Source organism: Scyliorhinus canicula, chromosome 2 (assembly GCF_902713615.1).
Source record: "Scyliorhinus canicula chromosome 2, sScyCan1.1, whole genome shotgun sequence".
Lineage (NCBI taxonomy): Eukaryota > Metazoa > Chordata > Chondrichthyes > Carcharhiniformes > Scyliorhinidae > Scyliorhinus > Scyliorhinus canicula.
The window spans coordinates 129,099,568-129,115,462 of NC_052147.1; the positions used below are offsets into that span (position 1 = coordinate 129,099,568).

Sequence of the window (15,895 nt, forward strand, 5' to 3'; positions counted from 1 at the left end):
AATGTGGAACTTGTTCAAGGAACAGGTTCTGTGTGTCTTTCATGCATATGTCCCCGTCAGGCAGGGAAGAGATGGTCGAGTGAGGGAACCATGGTTGACAAGAGAGGTTGAATGTCTTGTTAAGAGGAAGAAGGAGACTTATGTAAGGCTGAGGAAACGAGGTTCAGACAGGGCGCTGGAGGGATACAAGCTAGCCAGGAGGGAACTGAAGAAAGGGATTAGGAGAGCTAAGAGAGGGCATGAAAAATCTTTGGCAGGTAGGATAAAGGCCGTTTACACATATGTGAGAAATATGAGAATGACTAGAGCGAGGGTAGGTCCGATCAAGGACAGTAGCGGGAGATTGTGTATTGAGTCTGAAGAGATAGGAGAGGTCTTGAACAAGTACTTTTCTTCAGTATTTAAAAACGAGAGGGGCCATATTGTTGGAGAGGACAGCGTGAAGCAGACTGATAACCTTTAGGAGATACTTGTTAGGAAGGAAGTTGTGTTGGGCGTTTTGAAAAACTTGAGGAAAGGCAAGTCCCCCGGGCCTGACGGGATATATCCAAGGATTCTATGGGAAGCAAGAAATGAAATTGTAGAGCCGTTGGCAATAATCTTTTCGTCCTCGCTGTCAACAGGGGTGGTACCAGGGGATTGGAGAGTGGCGAATGTCGTGCCCCTGTTCAAAAAAGGGAATAGGGATGACCCTGGGAATTACAGGCCAGTTAGTCTTACTTCGGTGGTAGGCAAAGTAATGGAAAGGATACTGAGGGATAGGATTTCTGAGCATTTGGAAAGACATTGCTTGATTAGGGATACTCAGCACGGATTTGTGAGGGGTTGGTCTTGCCTTACAAGTCTTATTGGCTTCTTTGAGGAGGTGACCAAGCATGTGGATGAAGGTAAAGCAGTGAATGTAGTGTACATGGATTTTAGTAAGGCATTTGATAAGGTTCCCCATGGTAGGCTTATGCAGAAAGTAAGGAGGCATGGGATAGTGGGAAATTTGGCCAGTTGGATAATGAACTGGCTAACCGATAGAAGTCAGAGAGTGGTGGTAGATGGAAAATATTCAGCCTGGAGCCCAGTTACCAGTGGCGTATCTCAGGGATCAGTTCTGGGTTCTCTGCTGTTTGTGATTTTCATTAACGACTTGGATGAGGGAGTTGAAGGGTGGGTCAGTAAATTTGCAGATGATACGAATATTGGTGGAGTTATGGAAAGTGAGGAAGGCTGTTGTCGGCTGCAAAGAGACATAGATAGGATGCAGAGCTGGACTGAGAAGTGGCAGATGGAGTTTAACCCTGACAAGTGTGAGGTTGTCCATTTTGGAAGGACAAGTATGAATGCGGAATACAGGGTTAACGGTAGGGTTCTTGGCAATGTAGAGGAGCAGAGAGATCTTGGGGTCTATGTTCATAGATGTTTGAAAGTTGCCACTCGAGTGGATAGAGCTGTGAAGAAGGCCTATGGTGTGCTAGCGTTCATTAGCAGAGGGATTGAATTTAAGAGCTGTGAGGTGATGATGCAGCTGTACAAAACCTTGGTCAGGCCACATTTGGAGTACTGTGTGCAGTTCTGGTCACCTCATTTTAGGAAGGATGTGGAAGCTTTGGAAAAGGTGCAAAGGAGATTTACCAGGATGTTGCCTGGAATGGAGAGTAGGTCTTACGAGGAAAGGTTGAGGGTGCTCAGCCTTTTCTCATTAGAACGGAGAAGAATGAGGGGCGACTTGATAAAGGTTTATAAGATGATATGGGGAATAGATAGAGTAGACAATCAGAGACTTTTTCCCCGGGTGGAACAAACCATTACAAGGGGACATAAATGTAAGGTAAATTGTGGAAGATATAGGGGGGATGTCAGAGGTAGGTTCCTTACCCAGAGAATAGTGGGGGCATGGAATGCACTGCCCGTGGAAGTAGTTGAGTCGGAAACATTAGGGACGTTCGAGCGGCTATTGGATAGGTACATGGATTAGGGTAGAATAATGGAGTGTAGATTAATTTGTTCTTAAGGGCAGCACGGTAGCATTGTGGATCCTCCCTCCTGTAAATTGCTGAGACGACTCCCCCTCTCCAACCCCCCATTGACAGCACCGCCTCCAACAATGAGGAGGTATGTGCTCTCAGGAAGGTCGGAAAGACCTTCCTCGCAAAGTCCTGCACCTGCATATACGTGAAACTTTCACCCCGCGCTAGCCCAAACGTCTTGCCCAACTCCCCCCAAAACTTGTAAATTGCCCTCCCAGGAACAGATCCTTCATTTCCTTAATTACCCCTCTTCCCATCATCGCATCCATCCTCCCTGGCTCAAACCCATGATTTCCCCCTAATCGGCAACCCCCCGACCCAGCCCTCACCCGAGGTGCTGTCTAAACTGCCTCCAAATCTTCAATGTGGCCACCTCCGCTGGAGTCGCCAAATAATAATAGGCCTAATCCCCGCCTGACGTCCCCTCTGTAGTATCACCCTTCTAATCTGGGCCACTTTCCCACCCAAACAAACAAGGAGATCAACCTGTCCGCCCACCTGAAAAATGCCTTGGTAAAAAGACCGGCAGACATTGAAACAAAAACAGGAATTGTGGCAAAACATTCATCTTAACTGCCTGCACCCAACCCGCCTATGACGAATAGTGATCGTCCCATCTCAGCAATCAGCCTTTACCCTCCCCACCAAACTAGTGAAGTTAAACTTTCGAAGCCCTTCCCAATCCTGGGTCACCTACACCACCAAATACCTAAAATGGGATGCCGCCTGGCAGCCCCCTACCCCCGCTCCCACTCCCGGAGGGGAGACCACAAAATACTCACTTTTCCCTAAATTCAGTTATACCTTGAAAAGGTCCCAAATCTCTGGAGCAACCCCATTATACTCCCTACCAAAGTGCTTGGCTCAAAAATGTACAGCAACAAATCATCTACATATAAGGACACCCTATGTTCCTCCTCTTCCACAACCCTAAACTCCTTAGCGCAATGGCAAAGGGGTCTAGCCAATGCAAACCTGCCTTATTACCCCGGTGTAATGCAAAATATCCTGAGTTCGTACTATTTGTGCGCACACTCGCCAGAAGCTCCTTTGTATAGCAGCTGCACCCACCTCATAAACTTCGGCCCAATCCTAAATTTCTCCAGTACCACCATCAGATAACTTCAATCCACCCGATCAAATGCCTTCGCATCTAACGCTACCACCACTTCCGTCTCCCTCCCCCCGCCAGAGAAAGCAACATGTTCAGCAACCTCTTCCCATTCGAGGACAATTGTCTTCCCTTCACAAACCCCATCTGGCCCTCCCCAATCACCTTTCGGAGATACCCTTTCAACCTTAACGCCAACACCTTTGCCAATATCTTGGCATCTACATCCAGCAGAGATGTGGGCCTTTACAACCCACACTCCACCGGATCCTTGTCCTTCTTTAACAACAACCCGATGGGAGCCTACCACATTGTTCGTGGCAGGACACCCTTACCCATTGAGTTCTCAAACATTCTCACCAATGGTGCCAGCTTGTCCTTAAATCTTTTATAAAATTCAACTGGAAATCCATCGGGCCCCGCCACTTTCCCTGCCTTCATTCTCCCAATCGCTGCATCATCTCCTGCTCCCCCGGCTCCTCCAACCCTGCCCTCTCTGCCTCTCCCAACCTCGGACACTCCAGCACACCCAAACCTCCCTCCTCTCCCACTCCTCCTCTGATGGCTACAACCTATCCAGGTCCCTACATAACGTCTCAAACAATTTATTAACCTGTTCCGGAGCCACCTGCAACTCCCCTGCCTTATCCTGCACCCAAGCTATCTCCCTCATGGCCCACCTCGGCACCGACCTAGCAACATATACCCTGCCTTCTCCCCATACTCAAGACAGCTCCCCTCACCCTCCTCGGCTAACGCACCGCTTTCCCCGTGAACAATAGGTCAGACTTCACCTGCAACTCTACCTCTTTGCCAGGAGGCCCCCATCCAGGTCCCCCGTGTACCTCCCGTCCACCTCCAGAATCTCTTCTATCAGTTGTTGGCGATCCTCCCCATCCACCTTGGCATTAAACACGATCACCTTCCCCTTCAGAGCCACCCAGGCCACCGACCGCGAGACCTCCCCCATGCAATTAAACCACACAGACTCCTCAATCACCTTCCCTATCTTGTCATAGAAGCTCCGATCCACCAATAACCCCACATCCAAACTCCACCCCAGCCTCTGGGCTGCCCCCTTCTCTAAAACCACATCCATCCAATGCGGAGCGTGATCCGAGATCACAATTGCCGAGTACTCCGACCTTTTAACCCCAGCCAACAGCACCTTTCCCACCACGAAAAAGACAATACTCAAATTCACTTTGTGCACCCGGGATAAAAATGGATACTCTCGCTCCGTTGGGTGTGAAAGTCTCCTCAGGTCCGCTCCTCCCATCTCCCCCCATGAGCCCAGCTAATGCCTTCACACCTTACCCCCCCCCCCCCCCCCCCCCCCCCCCCCCCTCCACTGGGTCAGCGAAGGCGGCTGGGTCCACCTTTGGTTCCAACACTAAGTTACAGTTTCTGCCTACTATCAGCTCATGGGTATTCAAACTCGAGGTGGCACCCAGCGCCCTCTTCACAAACCCCATCGTCCCAATTGGTGCCATATACACTTGCCAGTGCCACTAGCCTCTCCTGTAACCCACCTGTCACTACCATGTACGTGCCCCCCCTGATCAGCCACCACCATCTCCATCTGGAGCCTCACCATCTTGCCCACCAATATTTTTGAAGAGATGACAAAGAAAATTAAGGAGGCATGGGCTGTGGAGGCAATTTATATGGACTTTAGTAATGCGTTTGACAAGGTCCCACATGCCAACTGGTACAAAAACTAAAATCACATGGGATTCTGGGTGGGCTGGCTAGATGGATACAGAACAGGCTTTGTTATAGAAGACAGAGTAGCGGTGAAAGGGTGTTTTTCAGAAGGAAATCTATAGCGAGTGGTGTTTTGCAGGGATCTGTGCTGGGACCTTTGTTTATAATCAATGATCTGGAGGTAAATGTGGAGGTCTGATTAGTAAGTTTGCAGATGACACGAAGATTGGTGAGTTGCTGATTGTGCCAAGAATTGTCAGAGGATACAAAAGGGTATAGCTAGATTGGAGACTTGGGCACAGAAATGGCAGATGGAATTTAATCAGGACAAATGCGAGGTGATGCATTTTGGAGGATCAAATCTAGATATGAATTATACTGTAAATGGCAGAACCCTTGGTGGCATTAACAGAGGGATCTGGGTGTGCAGGACCACAGTTTCCCAGAAGTGGCAACACAGGTGGCCAAGTTGATTAAGAAGGCATATGGCATGCTTGCCTTCATCAGCCGGGACATTGAGTACAGGAGTGGGGAAATCATGTTGCAGCTATATAAAACCTTGGTTAGGCCGCATTTGGAGTAGTGCAGTTCTGGTCACCATATTTCAGAAGGACGTGGAAGCTTTGGAGAGAGTGCAAAGAAGGTTCACCACGATGTTACCTGGTCTTGAGGGTGTTGGCTATGAGGAGAGGTTGAATAAACTAGGATTGTTTTCACTGGAAAGACGGCTGAGGGGAGACCTGATGGAGTTCTACAAAATTCTGAGAGGCATAGGCAGTCGGGGGCTTTTTCCAAGGGTGGAAGTGTCAATTACAAGGGGGCACAGGTTCAAGATGAGGGGGGGGGAAATTTAAGGGAGGTGTGCGGGTATGTTTTTCACACAGAGTAGTGGGTGGCTGGAACGTACTGCCAGAGGATGTGGTGGAAGCAGACACATTAGCAACATTTAAGAGGCATCTGGATGGGAACATGAATAGGGAGGAAATAGAGGGATATGGACCAAGTAAGAGCAGAAGTTTTTTTATTAGTTAGGGCGTCATGATCGGCACAGGCTTGGAGGGCCAAAGGGTCTGTTTTTGTGCTGTGCTTTTCTTTGTTCTAATATCGCAGCCCCCCACGAGCCCTACTATCGAACTCCGAATTAAACACTTGACTCACCCAACCCTTCCTAAGCCTCAACCTGATCCTCACCCTCAAATGGGTCTCCTGCAGCATCACCACATCAGCGTATAACTCTTCAAGTGCGCAAAAACATTCAATCTCTTCACCAGCCTCCCTAACCCCTTCATGTTCCACATCACTATGATGACTGGGAGTCTCTCTCCTCTCCCTCCTATCCACCATCATCGGGCCCTGCCCCCTCTAGCCAAGTCCGTCCCAACCTTTTGTTACCGTCTGTTTTTCTAACTTGGTGGATAAATTTAAGGTTAAATATTGTTATGCAGCATCATTCATTTCTGTTGTAAATATTGGGAATGGTTAGACTCAGTGGGAATATTGGCTATTTTTTGAATCAGTGACATATCGGTAATGCACAAAATTTATATTTTATTCCAGCTAAGCTGCTGTAAGTTCTTGGTGATGGCTTGCTTCAAATTGCCGTCTGCTATGAATTGGATTGTCAATGGTGTACCTATATATATGAAATTGCTGTTTACCAAAAAGTTTGTTTTAATATAGTTATTATATTTGCAGGTTCACCAGGCTACAGCTGCACATTGTAAATGTTGTTGGCCAGTATCCTGTGAAATGTGTGGTCCAGACAACATGACTGACGTGATGGATTCAAAGACAACTCTGGAAGAACACGTAGCTATGTTAGACCCTTGCTTCCACCCAGTATTGTCACTCCATTGTGGTACGGCTGATTATATTGCCATATTTTTCTATTAGAAACGTTTCTTATAATATTACTACATTTTAAAACTTTTATTTTCTTGTAGTTAACTGGAATGTTTTTGTTATATTTATTTGTATGTTATATTTAATTCCCCATTCTCTGCTAAAACTATTTAATATGGCTTGGATATGGTACTACAAAGGCTGTGTTAGAACTCCGGTGTGTCGTCCGTAAAAACCTAAATGGTGTGCGAAGGTCGTCACGTCCGAAACTTGTCTGTCTATGTACTTTCCAGCAGCAGTCATTTTCTAGGAATCAGGAGCCAAAGCCCTGTCTGTCTCCCTCAACCACCTGATGTCATTCTGTAATCCAGAAAATTCCAAAGTTCAGAAAAGACTTGGTCCCAAGCATTCCAGTCTAGAGAGGTTATAATATTAGATCAACAACCATCCCATCAATATTAAATAGACAGCCAATCTTTGAGAATGGCCAGGATATTTGAGATTGCGTGTGATGGCTCTGATCAATTAAACAATTAACATTTTAAATCTTTTTTTTTAAATTTAGAGTACCCAATTCGTTGTTTTTTCCAATTAAGGGGCAATTTAGCGTGGCCAATCCACTTAACCTCCACATCTTTGGGTTGTGGGGGTGAAACCCATGCAGACACAGGGAGAATGTAAACACAGTGACCCAGGGCCAAGATTCGAACCCGGGCCCTCAGCGCTGCAGCCCCAGTGCTAACCACTGCACCACATGCCACCCTAACAATTAACATTTTAGACAATCCCTTGTGCTTGTCTTAGAAACATGATGAAGCAATCCATCCAACCTGTCTGGATACAGCTCATTGTTTTTCTGATGAGAAGTATTGTGTGCAAGAGCCTAATTATTATCAAAAACTGAATCCAGCTGTTCAACAAACTGGATATTGACTTATTATCAACATTTAACAATAGATTTAAAATTTGTCTGTTGTGAAATGTGACGAGAACTTGTATTCTGAGATTCAGTGAAGGGTCAACCATTAGTTTGGGATCTTCAAATGGTTTAAATGCAGCTCATCTCTTTGGTGCTTCTGGTGAGACAGATTTAATGCCAAAAGTAATTGGCAATGATTCGGCTTTCTCATGATAAATTGGCCCTGCAACCTACTTGCAGAACATCCAGTATAAATGGCATGCCAGCATCAGACAGTGCAATCACTTCATGGTCCTGTTTCAGAGCACAGATCATGCCAGCCTTATTTGCTGGATCAAGTATAGCTATAGAAATTGCATTGAGATGCTGGTACTTGATGCAAACTCTACAATTTCAACTACAGCGGAATTTTTGTCCTGCCTTACAGTGCCAATGTAAAAGTGATGCAATCACATCCAGAAAGCAACAATCAGCCACACCTTTTTGTTTTGATAGTTAACAGGCAGAATAATACTGCCATCAGAACATTGGAAATTTTTGGAATACAAAACAGCAGGAAGTTTTTTCTTGTATATTTCAGCTCTCATCCCAGGTCATGTTAGGAATTTATAGTGTGTTTTTTCTCACCTGATGAAAGGCAATATTCTATTTGGCTGTAGTATATGTATATCATTAAACCAAGACCACATCTGCCCTCACCGGTGGACATAAAACATGACTACTTCAACTAAAGCAGGGGAGTTATTCCTAGTCCAATATTAATCCCTCTATCAATCTCTCAGTTTATCTAGTCATAATCACATTGCTGTTTGTGGGAGCTTGATGTACACAAATTGGCTACCGTGTTTCCAAAATTACATTTGACAAACTTCAGAAGTGCTTCATTGTCTCTAAAGCATGTTGGGAAGTCATGAAATGTACAATATAAATTCAAATATTTCTCATGAGATGCAATTTCACACACTTCTCAGGCTATAAAGGGAATGTCACTTGCCTAGCCATGTGTGAACCTGGATTTAATTATATTGGGCCTAGGTAGGGTGGTCTTTTGAAGGGTTGGTGCAGACTCGATGGGCCGAATAGCCTCCTGCACTGTAGGGATTCTATGATATCATAGTGTTTGAAGTAGCAGAACCACTCAAAAACAGGGTTCGTTCCAAATGTTTTTTCATTTGTCTTTTCCAGCAAGTTAGTTGCTCTAACCTGTTTAATACAGCTCAGCAAGATAGAAACGGTCCAAGGTAAACTCTTCCTCTGTGAAAACTCTGCTGGTTCTCTGTATTTCAGTTAGGATGAAAGTGTGATGGGAATGATAATTGTTTGTGCCACAGCTTTCTTTCATTTCTCCAGGATTCTGCTCTGCTATTTTCCTCCTTGGGAAAGGTTTTTTAACATCTCACAAATTATTTTCTCTGCACTCTGATATGGAAACAGTGCCATTCTTAAACAACTAATGTTGAGGGTAGAACAGTGGCATAGTGATTAGTACTGCTGCCTCACAGCACCAGGGATCTGGGTTTGATTCTGACCTCGGGTGACTGTCACGTTCTCCTCGTGTCTGCTTGGGTTTTCTCTGGGTGTTCCAGTTTCCTCCCACAAGTCCAAAGATGTGCAGGTTAGATGGATTGGCCATGCTAAATTGCCGCTTAGCGTGGGGCTACAGGAATAGGACGGGGGATTGTGCCTCGATAGGGTGATCTTTCAAAAGGTCGGTGTAGACTCGATGGGCCGAATGGCCTCCTCCTGCATTGTAGGGATTCTGTGATCGTGGGACTAATTTAGTTGTGTCTTGGTAGAACCCATTTCTTGTAGGAGTTTAACTTGATATTTTAATTTGTGCTGGAATTAGTAATGGAATTAGTGAATTAATTAATTGATTTTTCATGATTTCCAACATGATAAAAATATAATTGAATCTTATCAAACAAGCTAAAATGGTAGACATTAATTAAGGTTATTAGCCATTTTCCATTATTAAGCATTGATTCCTTTATGTCTCCATAGTAGCCTGTATGTTTTCTTTTAAAAGCAGGTTGTTTTCTGGCTGCAGTTATTTGTGCTTTAAGTGTTCTGGGGCTCACTTGAAGCATCCACACTGACTCAGCCAATGTGTTAAAAATAGTGCAACGGCAAGCATGTTAACTGATGCCATAAAAATAGGATAGAGGAAAATTAACTCCAAGGCACAGAGATGGCTCAAGGTTTTTTTTGTGTGTGAGCTGCCTAGGTGTATACTATGAAGCATTTATCGTATGCCCTATTTTTGTTCATGCATGGAATGATCTGCCTGGGCTGTACACGTGACAAATCTGAATCTAAGCTTCACAGGTAACCTGTGAATCTGTGTTCCCATTCATTTCAGTTTTTGGTCTTCTGATTCTGGTTTATCCACCAATAAGTTAACAAATAGAGTTACATTGCCTTTTGTTTAGCAGTATTTCTTTAAAATTCGTTCATGGAATGTGGATGTCGCAGGCTGTGCCAGCATTTATTGCCCATCCCTAATTGCCCTTGTGGGGGCAGTTAAGAGTCAACCACATTGCTGTGGGTCTAGGGTCACATGTAGGCCAGACCAGGTAAGAATGGTAGATTTCCTTTCCTCAAGGACATTAGTGAACCAGGCATGAAACCATTGTCATAATTAATTCCAGATTTTTATTGAATTCAAGTTTCACCATCTGCAGTGGTGGGATTTGAACCTGGATCCCCAGAGCATTACCCTGGGCCTCTGGATTACGAATCCAGTGACAATACCACTATGCCACTGCCTCCCCAGTACAGTAAACATTACCTCAAGCCCATGAAATGAATACACAGATGTAACAAAGTATTGTGTACAGAACTCGCTCTCATTTTTAAGACTGGAAAACAAAATAATGCACTTTAGGAAATAACCTTGTTTTATTTTTTTGTAGATGTACCTTTTAACGTACACGTTCAAGCTTTGTTGCATAATGAAGACTGGAACAAGCAGCCCTTTCCATCAATAATGAATGAATTGAAGGTTTCCTTATCGAACAGTACACCTTGCAAAAGTCGTACATGTGAGGATGCCTTGGATTCAGTCAGTAAGTGGGTGCCTGCTGGCTTTTATCCACAAAACTGGTTTTAAGTGTATAAATAGATTAATTACCCAACCAGTTCAAAATAAAAGTGTGGATGCTGGAAATCTGAACTACAAAATAGAAAACACTAGACATATTCAGGTTTGGCAACACCAGTGGAGAGAGAATAACCTTTCAGTCACTGACCTGAAACTTTCGCTTTTTCTTTCTTCACAGAATAGATGCTGCCACAGCTGCTGAACACTTCCAGCATTTTCTGTTTTTTACCTTGACCGTAATCATGATTTCTGGTTTGCAACATTAACAGATATTTTATGAACATTCTCTTAACTTTCCCGCATTGTAAAATTTAATTTCTTAACTTTTTGTTTGATTTGATCCAGGTTTTAAAATTTCCTGAATGTAGAATATAACTGCAAAATATCGCCAGATATAGCTGTGAGATATCCCAGTTCTATCACAATGGCATCCAAAATCTGCTTTCCCTTTTACTGAGCACTTGGCGGCACAGTGGTTAGCATTGATACTCCACAGCGTTAGGGACCCAGGTTCGATTCTGGCCTTTGGTGACTGTGGAGTTTACACGTTAGGGTGGCACAGTAGCACAGTGGTTAGCCCTGTTCCTTCACAGCTCCAGGGTCCCAGGTTCGATTCCTGGCTTGAGTCTGTGTGGAGTCTGCACGTTCTCCCGTGTCTGCGGGGTTTCCTCCGGGTGCCCCGGTTTCTTCCCACAAGTCCCGAAAGATATGTTTGTTAGGTGAATTGGACATTCTATATTCTGCTCCAAGAAGAACAAGCCCAATTTCTCCAATCTTGTAGCTAAAATTCCTCATTCCTGGTATCATTCTAGTAAATCTCTTCTGCACTCTCTCCAGGGCTTTAACATCCTTCATAAATTAGGTGCTCAGAACTGAACCCAATATTCCAAATATGGTCTGACCAATGATTTGTAGAGGTCTAGCATCACTTCCTTGCTTTTGTACTCAATGCCTCTATTTATAAATCCAAGGATGCTATAAGCCTTCATAACAACTGTATCTTTTTTTAATGTTTGTATTAAGGATTTTTCATATTACACAGAACAAAGGTAAGCGTGAACATACGTCGAAAACAAAAATATAGATACACCAATCGTCTTTCGTTATTTACAACGGTTGCAGCTTCTTGTTTTATGTTCTCCAGTAGGTGTTTATTTCTAGCTGGGTCCCCTGCCTCCTTTTCCCCTTTTTCGTCCTGAGCCTCCACCCCTTTTAGTCGTCTGGCATGCCCACTTCCCTCATTAGTTCTTATATTATGTTGGGTTAGTGTGATGCCATGTGTTTTGTTTTTTGATGGGCATGGTTGGGCTTCATGCCTCTTTATTTCCCCCCCCCCCACCCTTTTTTCTGCGTTTGTTGTTATATCGTGGCTTCCCTTTCCTTTCCTCTGGCTTGTTGGCTACAAACAGGCAATGGATCAACTGGGTGAATAGTTCCCACATTTTGTGGAAGCCTTCTTCCGACTCCCGGATAGCAAATTTAATTTTCTCCATCTGGTGAAATTGCGATAGATTGGACAACCGGTCTGCCGTTTTGGGTGGTGCAGCTGATCGCCTGCTGAGCAGGATTCTCCGGCGGGCGATGAGGGAGGCAAGGGCGTTGGCCCTCCTCCCCATGAAGAAATCTGTCTGTTCTGTATCTGAAGACTGCCACTGCATAGCTCCACCCTCATCCCCACCACCTTAGGCATCACCTCGAAGAAGGCTGTCCAGTACTTGACTAGTCTGGGGCAAGACTAGAATATGTGGGCGTGGTTGGTCGGGCCTCATTGGCACTGTTCGCATTTGTCCTTCACTTCCAGGAAGAACCTTTTCACTCAGGTTCTGATTAAGTGGGCTCTGTGTACCACTTTCAGCTACATTAAGCTTAGCCTTGTGCATGTGGAGGTGGAGTTGACCCTGTGCAGTGTTTCGCTCCAGAATCCCCACCCTATTTTAAACCAGAGTTCATCCTCCCACTTTTTCCTTGTCTTTTCCAGTGGTGTGCCTGCCCTTCCGGTTAGTCGCCCGTACAGGGCGTGTTCAGTAAATCCTCTAACAGCAACCTGTTGTGGTGGTCATGGGTACGTTTTTGCTTTCTACCTAACATTTGTGACCTGCATGCATTGGAGCTCGTTTCCCCCCACATCAGCTGGAACTTCTCTGTTAGTTCTTGTAGTGTTGTCAGTCTGTTGTTGGTGTAGAAGTCCCTAACTGTCAATGCCCCCTGTCCTGTCTCCACCTTTTGAAGGTGACATCCATTATAACTGGCGCGAACCTGTGGTTGTTGCAGATGCTAGCCTTAATCGACATTTTGGTTAATCCGAAGTGCTGTCGCAGTTGGTTTCACGTCCAGAGTGTGGCTATCACCACTGGGCTCGTTGAGTGTTTGTTCAGTGGGGATGGGCGCCCAGCTGTGGCCAGGGCCTGGAGGTAGATGACCGTGCAGGAGCCCTCCTCCATTCGCACCCACTGGGCTTCTGGCTGCTTTATCCATCCCTTCACTCTTTCCACAGTTGCAGCCCAGTGGAAATATTGCAGATTTGGGATGGCTAGGCCCCCCCATTGTTTTCCTTTTTGGGAATCCTAGGGTCTCTCTACTCGCACTCACTTTCAAGAGCGCCATGATTCCTTCCATGCTGCTCTGTGGGTCCCAGATGTACAGCCGCAGGTTGTCCACATAGAGTGAGACACTGTGCTCTGTCTCCTCTCCGGATCCCCTTCCAATTCTTTGCTGCCCTGATCGCAAAGGCAAACAGCAGCGGGGACAATGCCTGTGAGCAGCTGGAAGTACTTAGAGCTGATGGTATTTGTCTGTACGCATGCCGTGGGATTGCTGTACGGGTGCTTCACCCAAGCGGTGAACCCTGCTCCAAGCCCGAACCACTCCAATACCTCTATCAGGTACTTCCATTCGACTCTGTTGAACGCATTTTCTGCATCCAGGGAGATGATCACCTCAGGTGTTCTCTCCTCAGATGTGGTCATTATCACGTTAAGCAGGTGCCTGACGTTCGACGTTAGCCGTATACCTTTGGCAAAGCCCGTTTGGTCTTCTGTTAACAATCTGATATGCAGTCCTCCAGTATCCTGGCAGACCTTGGCCAGCATTTTCATGTCCACGTTTAGCAGCGAAATGGGTTTGTCGGACCCGCATTCTGTTGGGTCCTTGTCTTTCTTTGGTATCAGCAAGATTGAGGCTTGTGCTAGTTTAGGTGGCAGGGTGCCCCTCGCCAGTGAATCTGTCAACATCTCCCGCAGGTGCTGGGCCAGTGCTGTTGTAAATATTTTGTAGAAGTCCACCGGGAACCCATTTGGTCCTGGCGCCTTCCCTGCCTGCGTGGAGTTAATACTCTCCATGACTTCTCCCAGTTCTAATAGTGCTTCCAGCCCAAGTGTTCTTTCCCAGCCCCCCACCCCCCCCCCCCCCCCCCCAACACCGCCCGCTTAGCAACTATTTCAACTTGCTTGACCACCTTCAGATAATTATGCACTTGAACCCCAAGGTCCCTCTGCTCCTGTACTCCTCAAAGTTGTATCACTGAGCCTATATTGTCTCCCTATGTTTCTTCTTCCAAAATGCATTTTTTTCCAATTAAGGGGCAATTTAGCGTGGCCAATTCACCTACCCTACCCTGCACATCTTTTTGGGTTGTGGGGGTGAGACCCACGCAGACATGTAGAGAATATGCAAACGCCATACAGGCAGTGACCTGGGGCCGGATCAAACATTTGCAATCCTCGGATCCCCTGGGACTAATCCTGTGTTCAGAGAGGCCTAGAATATTTCTGTCAACGGCTCCACAATATGCTCTGTTACCCCTCTCAGCAATCTAGGATAAGGATGCATCCCATCTGGGCCTGGCAACTTCTGTACCTGAAGTGCTGCCAGCCTTTTTAGCACCTTTTCTTTATCTATCACTATACTGCTCAGTTGCTCATAACCCATATTTTCAACTGGGCTATTGTCCCCATCTAATTTAGTAAAGACAGAAGCAAAGGGCTCATTTAGTACCACTGCCTTACTCAGCAGTTTGCCCTGCTTGCCCCTTTATGGGCCCCAATTTATCCTTCACATCTTTTACCATTAATATGCTTGGAAGAACATTCTGCTATTTGTTTTAGCACAGCCTCTGCCCTTTCCTCATGCTTCCTCTTAGAACATAGAACAGTACAGCACAGAACAGGCCCTTCGGCCCTCGATGTTGTGCCGAGCAATGATCACCCTACTCAAACCCACGTATCCACCCTATACCCGTAACCCAACAACTCCCCCCCCTTAACCTTACTATTAGGACACTACGGGCAATTTAGCATGGCCAATCCACCTAACCCGCACATCTTTGGACTGTGGGAGGAAACCGGAGCACCCGTAGAAAACCCACGCACACACGGAGAGGACGTGCAGACTCCGCACAGACAGTGACCCAGCCGGGAATCGAACCTGGGACCCTGGAGCTGTGAAGCATTTATGCTAACTACCGTGCTGCCCCATTCCCACCTTATACCCGCCTTAGCCTCTCTTCTGTATTTTACATAATCTTCCTGCTTTCTATTGCTGCTATTATTCTGGCACACACCATATGCCTCCTTTTTTACTTCCTTATTTTATAATTAATATCCTCCGTCATCACAGGTACTCAGCTTTGGATACCCCAGATTTATTTCTCATGGGTACGTACCTAGCTTGCACCCTATTCATCTCTCCTTTGAAAGTCTCCCATTTTTCATCCGCTGTTCTATCCATCAAAATGCATTTCAACAAAGAACAAAGAAAATTACAACACACAGGCCCTTCGGCCCTTCAAGCCTGGGCCGACAATGCTGCCTGTCTAACCTAAAACCTTCTACACTTCCGGGGTCCGTATCTCTCTATTGGTATCCTATTCATGTATTTGTCAAGGTGCCCCTTAAATGCCACTATCGTCCCAGCTTCCACCACATCCTCCGGCAGCGAGTTCCAGGCATACACTACCCTCTGGTGTAAAAAAAAATCTTCCCTCGCATATCTCCTCTAAACTTTGCCCCTCGCACCATGTCCCCTAGTAATTGACTCTTCCATCCTGGGGAATAACTTCTGACTCTCCATTTTGTAGACTTCTCAACTTGAGGTTTCCCCTCAACCTCCATTGTTCCAGTGAGAACAAACTGAGTTTATCCAACCTCTCCTCATAGCTAATGCCCTCCATACCAGGCAACATCCTGGTAAACCTCTTC

The 15,895-nt window shown here is 45.8% G+C and overlaps 1 protein-coding gene across 1 annotated transcript in view; it reads left to right on the plus strand.

Annotated features, from left to right (window-relative positions):
* Positions 1 to 15,895, plus strand: part of LOC119958159 (KAT8 regulatory NSL complex subunit 1-like protein) — a 116,023-nt gene that overhangs the window by 46,513 nt on the left and 53,615 nt on the right. The window contains exons 7-8 of the mRNA XM_038786492.1: positions 6,532 to 6,694; positions 10,513 to 10,665. Of these exons, the coding sequence (XP_038642420.1) occupies positions 6,532 to 6,694; positions 10,513 to 10,665 (316 nt within the window). The remainder of the gene's footprint in view (positions 1 to 6,531; positions 6,695 to 10,512; positions 10,666 to 15,895) is intronic.